This window comes from Bombus pascuorum, chromosome 1 (assembly GCF_905332965.1).
Source record: "Bombus pascuorum chromosome 1, iyBomPasc1.1, whole genome shotgun sequence".
Lineage (NCBI taxonomy): Eukaryota > Metazoa > Arthropoda > Insecta > Hymenoptera > Apidae > Bombus > Bombus pascuorum.
Window position 1 is genome coordinate 21,565,492 of NC_083488.1, and position 18,212 is coordinate 21,583,703.

The 18,212-nt window shown below is 38.1% G+C and overlaps 1 protein-coding gene across 1 annotated transcript in view; it reads right to left on the reverse strand.

Moving 5' to 3' along the window:
* Positions 1 to 18,212, reverse strand: part of LOC132908071 (protein groucho-like) — an 86,997-nt gene that overhangs the window by 64,672 nt on the left and 4,113 nt on the right. The window contains exon 2 of the mRNA XM_060961699.1: positions 15,367 to 17,124. Within this exon, the coding sequence (XP_060817682.1) occupies positions 15,367 to 15,432 (66 nt within the window). The 5' untranslated portion in view covers positions 15,433 to 17,124. The remainder of the gene's footprint in view (positions 1 to 15,366; positions 17,125 to 18,212) is intronic.

Below are 18,212 nucleotides of genomic sequence, written 5' to 3' on the forward strand. Positions count from 1 at the left end.
TATCACGACAAAAAAAAAAGTAGCAAAATACTATGTCGCACGAAAAGAGATAGGAAAATATTACTTTCTCGGGCAAGCTACGTATTTTCGCAACATACGCGTTTTTGTCATTTACGATATCGCGTATAATTTAATAATCCACGTTTCTCTGGAATTGTGACAAGCGCGATTATATCCGCGATAGTTATGTTCGAGGCATATTATCAAATAAATTCATGGAATGAAGAAGTTATCACATGAAATTATTTCTTCGAATCAATTTGCAATGATTCGCTCCTCTCTTAGGAAAATTTTATAAAACAGTACTCATCGTGTGATCTCAACCTGCTTTGCTACGATGATCTTCTTCGACACTCCAATTAAACGAATGCATTTATTTAAAAAAAAACCATTTCTCCAAACTGTATTGTTATACGAATTAAGTTCAGTTGACTGTTTCTGACGAGTATGCTCGTCATGAAGAAATGACAATATTTGGTGTTATGACGAACCCTGTCAGCAATAAAATTAAAAAATAAAACAGTCATTTCGTTACAACTTAATTCTATATCATAACAGTTACGCATACCCTGTGTTTGACGAGTATACTCGATGTCGCTTACTTTTTGCCACACATTTTACGTACACACTCTTCAAAGTTTTCAAAGAGGTCGCAACAGCTAACTGGTTAAAAACACCGAATGTAGACACTACACTTTAAAACAAGATAAAATAACAAACACATCGATGCACTGAACGTACGCGTATCATTCGATAATCATCGATATCGTGTTCAAGTAAAAGTGTATATAAATACATATACTCTTATTTTATCTTCCTAAGAACGAACACTCAACGTATCTTACGTGAGTTTTCTACCAATTTCTCAATTAGTGAGCGCCTTATGTAAGCTATCAATTAAACGCTAAAAAATCGATGTTCTAAAAGAGAGTACCCTTCAAGTAATGCGTCATACGGGCGCGCTTCAAAAGTCGTTGCAGATAGGATAAATCGAAAATTATCAGAAACGCCTAATTTTGAAGCAAGAGTGCTCGTTAACCGGCAACGTGAAAAGTAAGTCCAGCGAGGATCGTCCATCGAGATTATTCTAGAGATTCCCGGCGTCGACAAATATTTGACACAGTGGCTGGCAAACAATGCGAGATTTCTCTTTCTTTTTTTCCCTGCTGCCTTTTTTTCTCTCTTGTAGCCGCCGTTACCTGGCAAAGGAAGAAGTGTCGAGCGCATAATATCGGCAATTTCTAACTAAACGGCCGCTCCATGGAGCGTGGAAGAGGACTCACGGTCTATGAACAATGAGGCGATCTTAAGGACTCTACGAGGAGGGAGCTTTGTTCGACATGTTCCACCAAGGACTCTGCTGACAATGGTCCTCTTGATTCCAACGTTTCGCTGCCCCTTACAAATTAGTCTGTATTATCGCGCCAACAATGCGGTTACTTCACCATTTTCTGGCACAGACCGACCTGGCAGACACGTTCAAAAGTCCCAAAACATCTTTCACCAAACTTGTGCAGAAGAATGTAAAGAAGCTTTTACAGTTTCTAAATGTTCCTTACAGGAGTGATACGTTTAGGAGAATGGTACTTTTGTAACACAATCGTTGTGGACTATAAATTTAATGTAATTTGAAGAGAGACTCATCGCGTAAAATAATATATTTTGACTATGTTTTATGTTTTATTTCGGGATTGAATTGTTTTTTTATTGTAGGAATCTCTTGTCTAAACCAGCCATTCGTGACAAAAACGTGTACTGTTGATTTCATGTTTTTGTGAGGAGAATATAATTATAACACCGAAGATTAGTTTTATTAAAAACTTATACATTTATCGTTCTGTTTGTTTACAATTTATTAAAGTACAATGTATAATATAATATAAAACGCGATTAATTAAACTGAACGATAAATATGCCTGTTCTCAATAAAACCTTATTTTCTTTATAGAACCATCCCACAAGTACACTCCCATTACCGTTAATTAATAAAGACAATTTTTCTCGCACATTAGAAAAGAAAACACCCAATAGACCTCATAAAAGATATAACTTAGAAAGAAACGAAGCTGGCACCCCGCTGGGGGTAGCCGCCCACATATGCTATATTTATTTTTTATTTTTATTTTTTTTTCTTCACCAACAAGATATAACACTTTACCAAATGTCCATAAGGACAAATTGTGAAATAACCAAAATAAAAAAAAAAAAACATTAGAAAAGAATTTGGTCCCTAAATGGAATACAACTAACTTTCCAAGAGCTTCATCTAAATATATGTATATACACATATACACAAATATACTACTTATATACACATATACACACGTATACTATATATATACAAATTCCTGTTATTTTGCTGCGCTATGAACTTTTCTTAGATTAAGAAAAAAAAGTTAATAATATTCTTGTTTATCTAATAAAAATATCACTTCGTAACGTGCAACGTGTTATAAATTACTCGTAGCAGAGATGAAACGCGTGGATGTTGCATCATTTTTTCCAACTCGTGAAAACATTTCTTTCATGATTACTTCAATGAACCGGTCAGAGGTCAGCAGATCGTCGAGGGGAATAGATTTAATCATCACGACAATCACGTCGATAAAAAGTCATCATTGGTAACCTCAGCGAACGTGCACCGCAATAAACTAATGACTGACCGAAGATTATGCGCCGTGGTGTAATTTGCCGTGACTCGGTGACGTTATTTTCCGATTCAACGCTACGTTTGTAAAGCTGCGGCCGACGATTGTGTCGAACTGCTCCCTCGATGATACGCTTAATTGGTGTAAAAAAATGCGCATCTGTCTTGCTTTCGGCAGAAACTTTTAGCTTTGACGAAATATCAATTGACCGAACGCTGAACGTTAAATTTTTTGATTTTTATATGTTTCATATATAATGCTGTATGCAGTTATCTGCAGCCAAAACTACAAAGTTACATTTAAAATAGATGATACGAATGCAGTTTTAAATATATCGATGTATCAAAAAAGTGTATAAAATTTATTCAAAAGTAAACTCCGTTTCACATCATATCGCTCTGTTTTACGAAATTTTTCCACTCCTATTAGGTTGTTCGAAAAGTTTCTTTCGTCTCATAAGGTGACAATAGATGAACAACAATTTCTGTTTTATATTATTTTATTGAATTAGGTATGATCCATTTCGTTCTATTTCTATTATTACGTTCGCGCATAATTCGTTAAACTAATATAAAACAAAAAACATTGTGCATCTATTATTTCCTTACAAAACAAAAGAAACTTTTGAATTAGAATAATTTCTAATCTTAATTGTTCGAATGTTATTCTGGTAATTACATAAATTGTATAAATTTCCTACCGCGTGACAAATTTTGTATTAGAAAAATGCGAGCAGATGTAGTAAGCTACAATGCTCTTTCGATACTTCAAATAGCGATACTCACACGGAAAAAGAATTTTCAAAAACAAATTGAAACTAGCCCGTTCACGGTAGAATATCCCTCTTAATCGATTAAATTCCTATTGCGTAACGGAGAGGTGAAAGGTTGTGCCTTTTTGCAGGGATTCCGTGCTACGTGCGGAATTGGTTTGATAATGCAGCTGTTCTGTGCTAGCGCAGACTGTTTGTATATTTTGCAACAATTACAACCAAGGGATTTGTACGCTGCACGATTTCTCGGTGGACCTGTTCATGTGAATGCGTACCGCAACCACCGATTAACAATGAATTTTTGAGTCCCGACCAGCTCGTCGCAATCCACTCGGCGCAAATAAATTTAATTATACTCATTAACGAATTTAATTAGAGAGAAAAAATGAGCGGTAAATCCGGACAAACATTTGCTCGACGTTGATTTATTTTCAGGTAGCATAATTTAAGACCAATTTTACACAAAACAAATACATTTATTTATCGTTTAGTGTGTTTAATTAATAATTTGTTAACATACAATGTTGCATGTAGAACCTCAAGCATGAAAATGTTAAATATAACAATTCCGTTGATGTTGACAACTTATAATTATTTATAAACTTTCGAATATTTAAATGAAAAAGATATAGATACTCGATATGATCATGAATTACTTGGTTATATATCGCGTTTAACTGCTATTCTAAAATTGAAGGTAATTTACAATGAAGGCTACAAAGAGGAAAAACACGCTAAGTCACATTTTCCTATGTTTTTACAAGATAATAATTTTATAATTCGGTAGATACATCTGCAATAAATCTGATGCTATCGAAATTACCGTATTATTTGATTTTGCGATTGTACCACACGTATCGTTATTCCTTCTCCACAATTTAAAAATTATTCTACTATAATAACAACAGGTTCTTTCCATTTTTCTTTTTTTTTTTTTTTTTTTCGACGTGGCATTTAAATATTTCTTTTTAGACGTAAAATAACATTAATATCAACAATATTATTTATACTCTGTTGTTCGATACAATGAAGAAATATATAAGATACATGCTATGTTTTACAAAGAACACATAAACGATATCTAGATGGAAGACTACACGTCGACAATCAGCGAAACTTCCAAAAAGTTTTTACGATCGAACAACTTTCGAGCAACGATTTTCTCCTCCCTGTATTTCTCTCTTTGCTGCGATAAAGATACAGAAAAAGATTTCGATACCCCATTTAAAAACAGGCTATAAATAAAAGACTACAAGGTACCGTGAGGCAACACGATAATTCTCGTATCGTATTCGATATTCCTGCGATCGCAAAGCAATTTAGAGGCGAGTTACGAAAAGAGCCACTCGAGATATTCGCGGATACGTCAACGACGATCATACACGAGTCTTGTATTACACGTGCACGGCGCGTTATTTGCAGAGGAACGAATTCGTGTCGAGATATCGCGTGATAAGCGCGCAATTGCTCTCCCGGTCTCGAGTTTTCGCTTCGAGCGTTCAGAGTCACTGTGTTCGACGATATCCGAGCGAAATGCACCTTTGGAATCCTCGTCGAGAATATTTCCCGCGGCCGAATTTCACCAAAGAGGACCTGCGTCATCATTTCTCGAAATTTTTAGACAAACCTGTACCTAGATATCGTGCTTTCTACGCTCTACGAATGATATTCGTTCGCGTTTACGACGCACGTCGCGCATCGACAAAGACATTCCAAACGGAATCTGATTTATTCCGGACAATATCCGCGGAAACGACACACAGATTCTCGTGATATTTCAACCGAAATCATTCCTCTCGAGTTATCTGTGTAAAACGAATTATATAAAATTTGACTGGTCCTAGTTGTATGAAATAAAAGCGACAAGTTAACTTGGAATTTTTTAAATATTATATTTGTTATGTCTTCTGCCATTCGTCGTGGCGATATTTTCTAAAGAATGCTTAACAATTTAACTATTAACGTTTTAACGGTCTAAGATATAACGATGCATTGGAAATGAATCTCAGAGAATAATTATTTCTTCTTCTGCATTTGCGGTATCATACACTCAATTTTGTATTGCAAATGAATGTTAATGATCTTGTTACATATGAAGAGATTAAAATAAAAAGAAGAAAGTATATGAATAGATTATACCCATGGATTACAAGATTAATTTTAAACTTGGAATAAATAGGTGCAAACGAAACTCTTGCAAACACGTTCTTTTTTATTAGAAAAAAATTTCCGCCGTTCGATATAACAAACGATTGTACAATATAATAAAGACATAAACAAATATTACAGAATGTTTTGAAAATTCTTGGAAGCTTGAAACAATAAAAAATACCGCCCTGAATCTAATTAACTCATGTTGCATACGAAGAATTAAAAATTAATCGCCAGGAAAGATAATTTCGATCATTCTATTTATAATTATTAGTCTATCTAGAGTGTAATAAGTTTGAAGCTTTGAAATAAAATTTACTAACGATGAGAGTTGTTTGCTTTAGTTGTTTGTACCTACAGCTTTCGCGTATTCTTAATTCGTGTAATTTGTTATCTCGAAGAATCAAATAATTACACAGAATGTGAGTACCTTGATAACATAAGCGTATCATTTTTAACTAAGTGTCAAGGACAGAATATTTATCTTATTTACTACAATAATATTTGTACTAATTATTTAGAATAATTAAAGAATTCCTTTGCAAGCGATAACATTGTTTGGATAGGTGATCGTCTAATTGTTTTAGTAACATAACGGGTATCTTTTATTTACTTTGACCGTTCAATTTAAACTTTACAATCCAACGCATCGAAAATTATTTCATACAGAGAAAGATGCGTCATATTCAGTTTACTCTTTATAATTAAAGTCTTCCATACTTTCATATCTGTTTGCAATGTATTAACCCATTTGTACTCGAACGTTTATCTAAGTATTAAAAGTAATCATATTTATATATCCATAAACGTATGTATCACGCTTTCAATAATCATTTCGAAAGAGGACGTGAAATATCAAGGAAAACACACGTGTATTAAGAAGTTAATATTTTAATACCAACGTTCCAACGCTACAAAAAAAGAAAAAAAAGAAAATCAAAATTACACATAATCCTCCAAATTATTTCACATCTCCGTTATATCATCGCATGAAAATCAATTTTTATCGCTCGAAACAATTTTACGCCAACTTCATCGCTTTATATTTCACAGCGATACATCCAATTCACGCTAGAACACGACCAATCCAAGCTGTAACACACGACAGCCGCTTCCGTCATCCTTCTGGAGAATCCTCTGACATCCAAAAACCAGCTGTCCGACTTTATCCCGACAGAGTTTCGCGGGATTAAACGACGATCGAAGGACCGGAAAATAAAAGAGAAACGTTCGTCTCGTCGATTGCCAGACCGCAAACGTTACCGGCGGTTCGAAATTCTCGAGAGCCACAGCGTTTTCGAGTAGTCGGTGCGGAAACACCGGGGCTCGATCCTTAACGATCGATCCCGTCTAGAAGTTTAAAGTATCGTCTGGAGAACAGAACGAAAGGCGGTGGAAAGCCGGCGGCAGGAACGTGGGAGGGGTTGTTCGCTGTTAAAACTTTCCGCCTGGAGTTTCGTAATGATCGGCGAGCCAGTTTGTCCGGAAATAATATTTGTACAGCTTGTACGTAAACAACCCTGGCGGCCCTCCAGAGTGCCAATAACACCGCCTGTGTCAACTCGGTCAAGTACCAGGCCGCTCAAATGAGTCACGATGCGAGAGCCAGAAGAAAGGTGTAACTCTTAGGCTTCGAGAAAGAGGTAGGGCGGTGTCCAACCACGCCAGGAGAGCAGTTTCTACCTCGTCCTTATTCCCCCGTCTCTTACTTTTTGCTTTTACGACCGCAATAAACTTGCAACGACGCCCGTTGACTAACGACGCGAGATTCCGTTCGGTCGTTTACGTTCCATGCAAATTAGTAATTCACGAAAGGCTTTTAGCGCCTCCAAACGCGGCAAACTTGTTTGGCGTCGTTTAAACATCGAGAACCCCGGATAAGGAAAATCGGACTGATCGCGGAACGGAAATTACGCGAATCATCCGTTGAGGCTTTTCGGCGAAAGGCTATGGCATGATTTTACGGTTGTAAATTTTGCAAGGATTTTAAGACTGCGGTATCGTGTTATGTATAGAATTTCTTATGGTATAGAATAGAATATAGCATAGGATAGACATTTTTCATGTAATAGAAAATTGAATTTCTTAGAACGGAATTTATTTTATACGTTATGGAATAAAAGCTGTGGAATTGTAAATAATTTCATATACTTGACGCTTATGTATTTATAAAAGATTTTAACGCGTATATGAATGTACAAAATACCTAAAATAAGATACTTATATAATATTTAAAAACGAATCGAGACTTTTTCGGTTCTATTCATATAAACGTAAATATATGTATAGTCTGTATTTTAGTATGTTATCTCTGTACTAAGTATTCTTACAAAATTTATAACAGTGTAATTGTTTGAATTATAACAATGTAAAATACACAAAAGAATATAAAAAAGATGTTGCGAAGATAATACGTCAAATGGGAAAAACACAATGTATGAACAAAGGTCCATGAACAGTATCAGTAGTAAAATTTACATGGCTGATTTTGAAGAATTAAGAAAGTATTTACACGGAGTGGTGTATTTCCAAAAAGGTATTAGCACGTCCACAGATTATTTATTTCCATTTTACTACACCACTAAAAAGGAAGCAGCATTTGTATTCCAATTTAGTTAGCATTCCGCCTCTAACCAAGCCATTTACAGTAACAATATCAAACTGTACTTCTAGCGCTGTATACATAGTTACTGTATGAAATTTTCACAGATACGTGTATCTATTTTTCATTTTAACGGATGACTAAAAAAAAAATTTGGGAAACCAACGAAGAACAGCACATTCATTAATAAAGCTCTCGTCAAAAACAATTAACATCGCATGCAGCATTCACAGTGGAATAGTCGGGTTTAACCCCATAGAGGAAGATAATTCAAATTTCGAAGAAGAATAGCGAATTATTTCCAACGCTATTTTAAACGCAGAATACACGAAACGAAAGAACATATAGTTGACATTTAATTTTACATAAAGCAAGATATGCTTTTAGCCACGATTTAAATGAACTATACGAATAATTCAAACATTCCATGCATTACATACGATCTAATCGAATGATCCATCGAAAGAAACGTTTCTCTTATCAAACTTCGTTGCAACGAGCACGAATCATATTAAAAACATTAAACACGCCTGTGTGACTGGCTCTAAATTTCCCCCTTGCCATTTTCAACGTCCACGTCCAATATAAAGCGTGACGATAAATTATCGCGAAAGGATTTCCAGCAAAAATCGAGAGGAAACGAATGTCCTACGGAAAAGAACGACCGTGACAACGATATCACGGTCCACGATCCACGCGGAACGGAGGTGTGCGGAGCTATTTGCACGTCGCGAGATTTATAATGCGCGCCAATTACACGTAACACGCTTCGCTCATTCCGCGGTGTAATTCATCCCGTGTAATTACCAATGCATATTGCGGTCTCTGCGGAAGCTCGGAAGCGTGCGAACCGCGAATTTCGTGCAATCGTACTTCGAATCCCTTCGTTCGTTCCTCTCTACCCCACCCGCGTCTCATCCCCATATCTCGTCGCCATCTCGTCGTTCCGCTCGTCTCGATTTCAATTTCGCCCTGATCCTGCCTGAATATATCTCTCCCACATACACACCGCTTCTCTCCCTTTTTTTTTCACGTCACTCTTCCCAGCCCTGTTCCGCTTTTACATTCCCCGCGTGCTCCCTCTTTTCTTCGTTTCCACACGCCAGACGACAATTACGCGACGCGACCAATTGTTCCCGCGTATATCGTCATATAATAATTACAAGAAAGTCTGCCGGTTCCATTATCGCTCGGGATTTAATTCGATTCGAGTTTAAATGTACTCTCCTCCGTTTCGATTTACACGATTCCTTTTTTCTCTTTTCGCTTTTTTACTTTTTATTGGATGGTAGCTCAAAGTGGAGAATAGCGGCGCTCGGCCGTGGATATGCACGTGGATGCAATTTCGGTCTTTTGCTAAATTCACCGATCGATCAAGATGAGATTACGCGGCATCTCAGTGGATATGTTGCAGAAGAATATAACGCGGGATACAGTAATTGTATTTTGCTCCAAGATTTTCATCTTACGTAATACGAAATGTGTTAAAGGGCTGTTAAGCAGGAAGGATTATTTGGATTTTTGGTCAATTCTGGTTGTATCTGAGAAATATATATATGATGGAGTATTATATTACAATGATTTATATACGCGTGAATAGCTTACTTTCAAACTAACAGACCGAAGTAAAATTCGTTAAATACTTCATGAAAAATTGAACACTCCGATATCTTTAATTCGAATTAAATTCGAATCAAATATTCCGATATAAAAATACATGACGGCAAATTCCTCGGTATTGTGCGGAATTCTTGGCAATTACGTATAGCAAGATTTATTCAAACGTTGGAATATTTCTCAACAAAACAAACATACGTTCCGATAAAAACCTTTTCACAAATTCCTCTCATTACGTTCGTCATAAAAAAGTAAAGATTGTAATTTACTTTCGTATCATCCTGTATTAGCATTACACTATTATAGAACCTGTTCCCACATAGTCGCGTTTCCTTTTATCCGATCGTAAACGATTCTGCGTTTAACCGTACTATCGGTAAGTCGATGGGAGTTGGTTATTCCTGTTTTATCGCCGTAATACGCGCCGTTTACAGGTTTCCGTAATCGATACGAGAAATGCTTATAAAAATCTACCTCGAGGACATGCTGCCTCGTTGCGCCTCTCTAAAGAAGCGTCCCGCCACTGTCGGTTCGCTGTCACTTCGAACAGCCGTATCTTAGCTTTTTACACTTTAATCTGGTAATCCTATTAACATCGTATAATCGTAAAATTCGAACCCTTGCTCGGGTGAGGTTATAATTTACAAAGGGGACAGTTGGTTGTTGGCAAGTGCCTGCAATGTAAACACAGATGCCGTGTTCTTGGATCTTGGGGTGAGAAGCAGATGAAAAGAAAAAAGAAAAAAAAAAAGAAAAATAGAAAAAGCTGGTTACCTGAGTTGCGATCGACTATGTTTGCTCAGCATTGTCAGCCTCGATTGTTTGACCGGCTCGTTACACCAGGAACTTCTACTTTTATTGATCCTTCACAGTTTCGAATAATATTTTTTGAGCAAACGCGATTCGTTCTGGTGCGAATGCTATTCACAAGACTCACTTTTCAGTAAAAAGACATCTAGGTGTAGATATAGATGATCTTTGTTCGAGAAATAGAAATTTAAATAGGAAAAAGTTGGTTTGAAATGTAAAATTAGTTGCATGTTTGGAGGGTAGTAGATATTTGGGATGGTCGAGAAAATTGCAGTTCGTATAATTATGAAGATATGTGAGTAGTATCATATAATCAACTATGTAATATTACACGTGCGAGTGAATATACGTAAGATCAGTGAATAGATATAGATAAGATAGAAAATGAGCTGAATAGTTTTAAATTGATAAGTATATGAATATATGCATTTATACGTTCAATTAGGTATATATATATTAGGTTGTCCAAAAAGTGTCTTTTTTTCGCAAACGTGTTTATTACAACAGTGCACCTTCATATAGACCAAGTCTGTAAAATGTCACGGTGTTTATCTCAACAGAACAAAATGGATCGTATAAAACAAAATAATATAAAACAAAGAACGTTGTGCGTCTATTATTTCCTTATAAAACGAAAGAAACTTTTCGAATAACCTAATATATACATATATTCTATTGCAGCCATGTTTGCACTTACACACTATCTCACAACACTCTAATGATTCTGCAACGATTCTCTCTCTTTCCTATCACGCCATCTTCCTAAAGATTTATTCATGCACAAAATCTATACCATACGTCACTCTGCTCCTAAATGTCCAGTATGCATATTATATGTGTTCTTAGAATCGTTTCTCAATCAATATCATAACAGAAACACTCGATTCTTTTCATTCGATCTTCAAGCATCATTCGCACTATATTTACAGATGAATCATTCCATCACATAAACTCTTCACTAACCTTTTCGTAGGGATCAAGAATTTCTGCATTGGACATACCGTTACATGTAGCGTATACTATAGTGTATGCAATTCTCTAGAACAATGGCTATATTATAAAATTCTGTTTTTTATAGCTGACAGCTTTCTTTTCAACGACAAAGCCCGGAATTATATTAATCATATACAATTTTATAGAGTCTATAGTTTCAACTAAACGCACTTTCACATCGAACGCGTTATGAATCATTAATCGGTTACACAGCGAAGAGAAGCGTGTCCGATAACACGCATATCTTACGATACGATTGAGACAATAAAAAAGCAATTGTGCAATAGAACATCGAATAAAAATGGATCACCTAAAGCAAGCTTTTAAAGCGAGCAGCAAATCTGCTCCACTTCCGATATACCGTATTGGAAATGTTCCAGCACTTTCAAATAATTCCACGCGACAGAAGCGTCTCCTCTTATCCAAGATTTATTTCCTTCCCTCTCCTTTCTTTTTTTTTTCTTCCTTCGATTCCCGCCGTTTACTCGGTCAGTAATCGTCGATACATCGACCTACCGGTACCGCGCTATAGCAAACATAATGTAATTGCGGATATTGGCCGGCGGCGGTCACGATACACGCATTTATTTTCGTCGTATTCCCGACGAGCTTTTCCGCCTCGGCTCGCGGCCTGTTTACGGCCAAATGGAAATTTGCACGCCGGCCAAATATTATTCCGTCGGCGACCCCAACGCTCGTTCACAATCTCTTTTCCTCACTGTGCTCGCCCAGTTCAGTCATTCGTTCGTTCGTTTTTCGACCGTTTCTGCGCCACCGTCCGTCTATCCGTCTGTATATAGCGCGCCCATGCTGTGCAACGCAAACACGCAAGATATACCAAGCCTTGTGAACAAACGAACTAGATGGAAACAATATACAGTAGTGCCGCGTAAACTGACCAGGGGTCGTGACCTTATCATGAGAGGTATAATTCTAAGAATGCCGCAATATCTGTCTTCCATTCAATGCATTTTCACTCAATGAACTAAGCTACTTGGTTTATTTTGCGACGAGAATAACAAAAGTCTGTTAACGAAACAAAATTCCAACCAGCTGATGCGATACATATTATCGTATAAGCGCTGTCGTAAAATCAGCAAGGAGTTGAGTTACACGGTTCGACTGTCGAAACATGTAATTTGAGATATATTTCGGGAGATAAGGAACTTGAGCTACTTTCAGAACGAAATCTTTCTCGTTTTTTTAAAAAGTATGCCTGATATAATCTACAACTACAAATCGACGTTCACTAATACGACAATTGTTACTAAAGAAGTACAAACATAATTTCTCATAATTTTAGTGGAAAATTGTAAGCAAAATACCAGTTCACACATAACTTTTGCACGAGGCGTAAGGCGCTTCCACGAGACACGTACAATCCTGACAATCATACTACCTAGTAGATATATATCTATACTACATATAGTGAATTCAGGATCCAAGCGAAAGGTCCAAAAAACTAAACGAAGGGAAAAAATTAGATTCGCGTCAATTCCATCGGACGCGTATTTATACACAAGAGGAGTGCATAGGTATTTAGCGCACAGACGCATGAGCAAACTTCGTCTCGCGCGCGAGTCAGAGTTCCTGCCGCGTGTGTGTACTTTGCAGGAAGAGAGTGATGGAGGTAGTGACGGAAGGGAAGGGCGTGTAGAGAGTGGAGAGGGTGATGGGTGCAGAACGTGGGTAAACTATCGAGAGAAAATAAATACGGGACCGGATTCATTCGACTAACGATCCGAAAGAGTTCGTCTGGCAGAGCGAGTATACGCGCGCGCGACTCGCTTGCCGTCGCAACCGTTCCGACGACCTGCCCCCCAAAAAAATGAAAAAAGGTTCTGACAGTACTTTTCAGGTCTACCTTTTTTATTCCGTTTGAGTAACGCCGGTGCACGAAGGGGAAAAGGAGGGGAGAGGGAAGGGGAGGCTATGGAGCCATAGACCATGAGCTACGAATTCATCTGACGGCAGAAAGAGTCTATGGACCTGGCACCCATATACCGGTCGATATATCGGTATCTCGAATTAGCATGGGTAGAGGCTCCGCTCCGACCGGTGCTGCAACGAACGATACTTATCGAAAGTACGCTCGTACAATTGAAAGGATTTTCGAACGTGAGGATACACGATGCATACTCGATATCCGTGGCGAAACGAGACGATGAATTGCGAGAAGTGTGGAGACAACATTGTATGTATATACGTGTATGTATATAGGAATATGGGGGCACAACGTATCGAGAGGAAACTATTACGAGATGGATACTCCGAACTAAACTTTGTCTAATTTTTATTTGACATTTTTTTCGAATATGAATAGTCGCATCACTTGTATACTGTATACATATTTGTTGACTGAAAATCATAATGGTGTAAGCTAAGCTAGCTCAGCAGTATTTTTTGTAAAATAATGTTCTACCTTTGTTATTATAAGAATTATAAAGAATATATTTGATGTGTGCGTAAAAAGTATTAGGTATAGCATATCAGATATAAATATCATGGTAAAAAAAGAATTTATAATTTATTTAACTATGAAATTAAAAGAAGCTGTATAAATTAAATTACGTCTTTATATTCAAGTTCTCAAAATTTTTACTTGCTCTATATGAGTAAGAATTTCAACTCGTCATTTGTTATAAGACATTGATACTCAATATTTGTAAAGCACTTGGTTAATACGTTCCATAATTTGTCATTCAGGTCAAATGATTCACCAGTGATTCACGTAGTACATTTGTCAGATATATTTGTTTAATGGTCATAAAATTATAAAAATGATTAGTGTAAAGAAAAGTAATCTAATCTAAAATATTAAAATATACATTATCATTATGTATTTCTTTTTACATGCAAAAAATTAAACAAAATGATTATTCAAGAAGTTTCAGGTAGAAAGAAAAAAGCATACAGTCATTCGATGACTGATTACTACCAGATGCAATTTTCGCAACCTTATTCTTTACGACATCCAAATTGCTATCTTGTTGTAATGAGGAAGGTTAAATTTAATTTCACCGGTTTGGTAGTAGGTGCACTTCTGCTACGACAGCGATGCGTCCACGGTGTATAAGTATATACACGATAATGTCGGGGGGGAAACCGACTATGGTTAATCGTATCTGACCACGGATCTGAATGTTTTCACGGTTACTTTGTGCTGTTAATCACTATCTATTGATAGCAAGATGTAGCGAGGTCACCGGTTCAAGTTAATCGACCTCATCATTTCGCGTATAATTTCCCGATAAATAGAAACTTAGAACGTGCGATAAACGATCAGAGCGGAAAGAAGGAACAATTGTGTTGACGACTGGCAGAAAAATCTATCGTTCAATATGCAGACGGTCTTTGTGCAATTGTCTTACGGAAATTGTAAATACGATAATTACTACCGCGTAAACGATAGTTACACGCTCATTACACAGACATATCAATAATTTCGAACTTATTTCCTAGAACGTAAGAACATACAATTTTATAAGAATTTGCACGAGCACGTCGAAAGTTGATCGTGTCTGTCTGTAGCGTCGGATCGAATCATACGGTTCGACGCGACTAAACGCGAAAATCCAAACGCTTCGCCTCGTGAGCTCAATACAAGATGTCTCAATACTTCAAAATCCTTTGCCGTTTTATTTTTATCGCGATTGTCGTGTCAGTCATTCCTATCGAACGTGTAAGTACGTAAGAAGAGAAGGAGGCAAAGAAAAAAAAAAAAAAAAGAAAAGAAAGCTCGACAAGCGAGAAAGAGAAATAAAAGCACTTACCGGGTGCCGTGCCGCAGCTGCCACAGCCACAGCTGCCGCAGCGTTTATACTGGCACTGGGGTACATCTTATCGTCAGAGGCCCTCGAAGAGGTTATGTTGCTTCCTCCCGTCACGACGAAGTCCTGTCAGGAGTAATGGATATGTCTCCGTTATCCTCAGGTATATCCGGCGGTATCCCAGGTCATAGCCAGTATACACTATTATTCACTGGTCAGCAATGAAAAACGAAATAATGGAAGAAGACACAAGACAAGAAAAGAATAGTCGAAGCTAGAGCACACACTAAGCACTGTCACTTTTTTCTTCGAGTCGTCTTTTTCGTGGCAGCCACTACTCACTTGATACTCGTTTCACAATGAATATACACCGCGAAGAAAGCCAACATACGCTACGCGTGTACGTTTAGAATAGGAAATAATACTTAAGATGGTATCGAATCACGTTAGAGTTACACAATACGAATACCCGACGGCACACACATGTAAGACGGAACTCCGAACGATCTACCCTCAACGACGGACGGGTATCAACTAATCAACCGCAGAGTCGAGGGGAAGCTCTTCCCTCTCCTTCTCCCGTACCGTCGTCCGCTACGCCCTCCCACTGCTTACCGCGACACCACGTGGTCTCCCCTTTGCTCGTCTTTTCCGTCTCACTCGTTCCCACCCAACCGCACAGTCGTTCCCTCTCTTTCTCACTCTTGCACCTCCGACAATCGGCCTCTTAGCTCGTTCGTCTCTTTTCCGTCTGGTCCGGTCGGTTGCGCGCGCGGCATAGACGGGCTCTTCGTATACTACGTTTCAGCTAGACAGGGAATCCGTTCGTCGCGATCCGCTTTGCATTTTTACTTACACAAAAACGAGATTTGCACGCGGTAGATCTTGCGGTGAGTTTGTAGCTGCATTACGCCGAGCGCGTATTAAATTATTACTCCAGACACGCTGAACATTGCTAACGCGCGCCGGAAAACCTATGTTAACCTTCCTCTTTATTACATGCAAATTTGATCGCTTCATAACGAATGTCGCTACCGCGATTCCTTCCCCATGCATTTATTAAATTAAATTACCTACAGGCATCCAGAATTATTTTCAAACGATTATCCTTGTGTCTCGACGCGCATGAAGATTCTCCGCCTAGCTTCAAATCGTATCGAAAAGGAATTCAAACAAACTACAATTACCATCGGCTTTCTCGTTCGTCTCATCCCAGCTTCAAACCGAAAACGAACATTAAACAACAAGGAACCAAATATGCAAAACTTATTTTATGCTACAAATAAAGTTATTTTCGTTCCCCGAATCTCTCTGCTTATTCTTCCACCGCATCGTTCCGGTACAATCGGCAAAACCTTCTACCGTGGACCCGCGCTTTTCGGTTAGTTTACATTCGTCCCGTTTGTAGCCACGAACCTCTCAGATTGGAGTTTAGCCTGCTCTCGGCTCATCCGTCATCCTCGTCACGCTCGTTTAGTTTCTCTCATTTTCGTCCTCGCTATCTCACCGCCGCCAGTCCGTTTCATCCTCGACCTCTTACTTGTCGTACACCCCGCCTTCCTCTCTCCCTAACCCTCGACCACGTCGATGCCTTCTCTACTCCGCTACAGCCTCTTTTCGTTCCAGTGACTCCAACTCAACAGTGTGTGTTCTACAGTCGGCGTGTATACGTGTACACGCGTGCACGCCCTGTTACAAGCCTCGACGTTCATCCCCTTTGGATAGGGTGGTAACCATCGACGACCTTTCCGCCTCAACTCCCTGCAAACAATTATTATCACTTTACCCTTCCTGCACTCGGCCCGGTGACGCTTAATCTTATCGTTATTTAACGGGAGAAAGAAGAACAAGGGTACACGAGGGAAACAGAGGGAGAAAGAGACTTCTCGGATAGAAGATGAGACGACCGAGTAGTTTTAACGAGCGGTGACACGCGAGCCATGTTCGTCACGAAAATTTCGCGTACGCCAGAGCAAATGGAAGAAGAAATTACCGGAGCCCGCTAATGATACCGTGGCCAGGCAACGTGCACCCAGCGACATGCTTTAGCAACTGTAATTCGAGCTAATCGTTGCGCAGCGTGCTTGTGGACAAGGGGGTGCATTTTTTTTTTTCTTGTCGACCGTTTCTCTGTGTCGATGTCTTGCGGCAATAACTTTACTTCCACATCGCGCTGCGTATCGTTCGGCGGTTCTAATTGTAAAATATGAGCATTACTTTAATCTATTCGTGGTGTGATCAAATTTGGAGAAATTGAAAACAAGGGGTTTAGGAAATAATTTTGTTACAATCATGATTTTATCATCCTACTAATACGTAAATACTTTTAACTTCTCGTGAGCAATACGATTTAATAATTGTATTATGTACGAGATATGTACTACATATAATAATAATTAGAATGTTAAATTCTCTAACACTTTCTCTAATTCTTTCTCCAATCGTTTTACAAATTTCTTTAACATTCGATACATGAAGTTTTTTTTTACAAACGTTCTTGTGTTCGTTCACACTGCAATTGAACGTTTAATTAAAATTTCACAGCTAATTAATCTAGCGTCAGTAAAATTAGACGGCGATCAAACCGACTCTGCCGAAGATTAATTTACTCTCGATCGATAGCGAAACAAAAAAGGCTTTTAAACGTCGATTTCCATGTTAGAAAATCACTTGTACGCCGATTAAGCAAACGCATAATTACCGATATAGGATTAATTCGGTCGTTTTCTGGTTTAATTGGTTAATATCCACGAGCGTTTTGTGAAGTCATACAGCACGAGATCGTTTCGTTTGGCGGTACAGGATACAGAAATCTGTGCCGCATAATTCGACTCGGCGCGAAAGCTGGA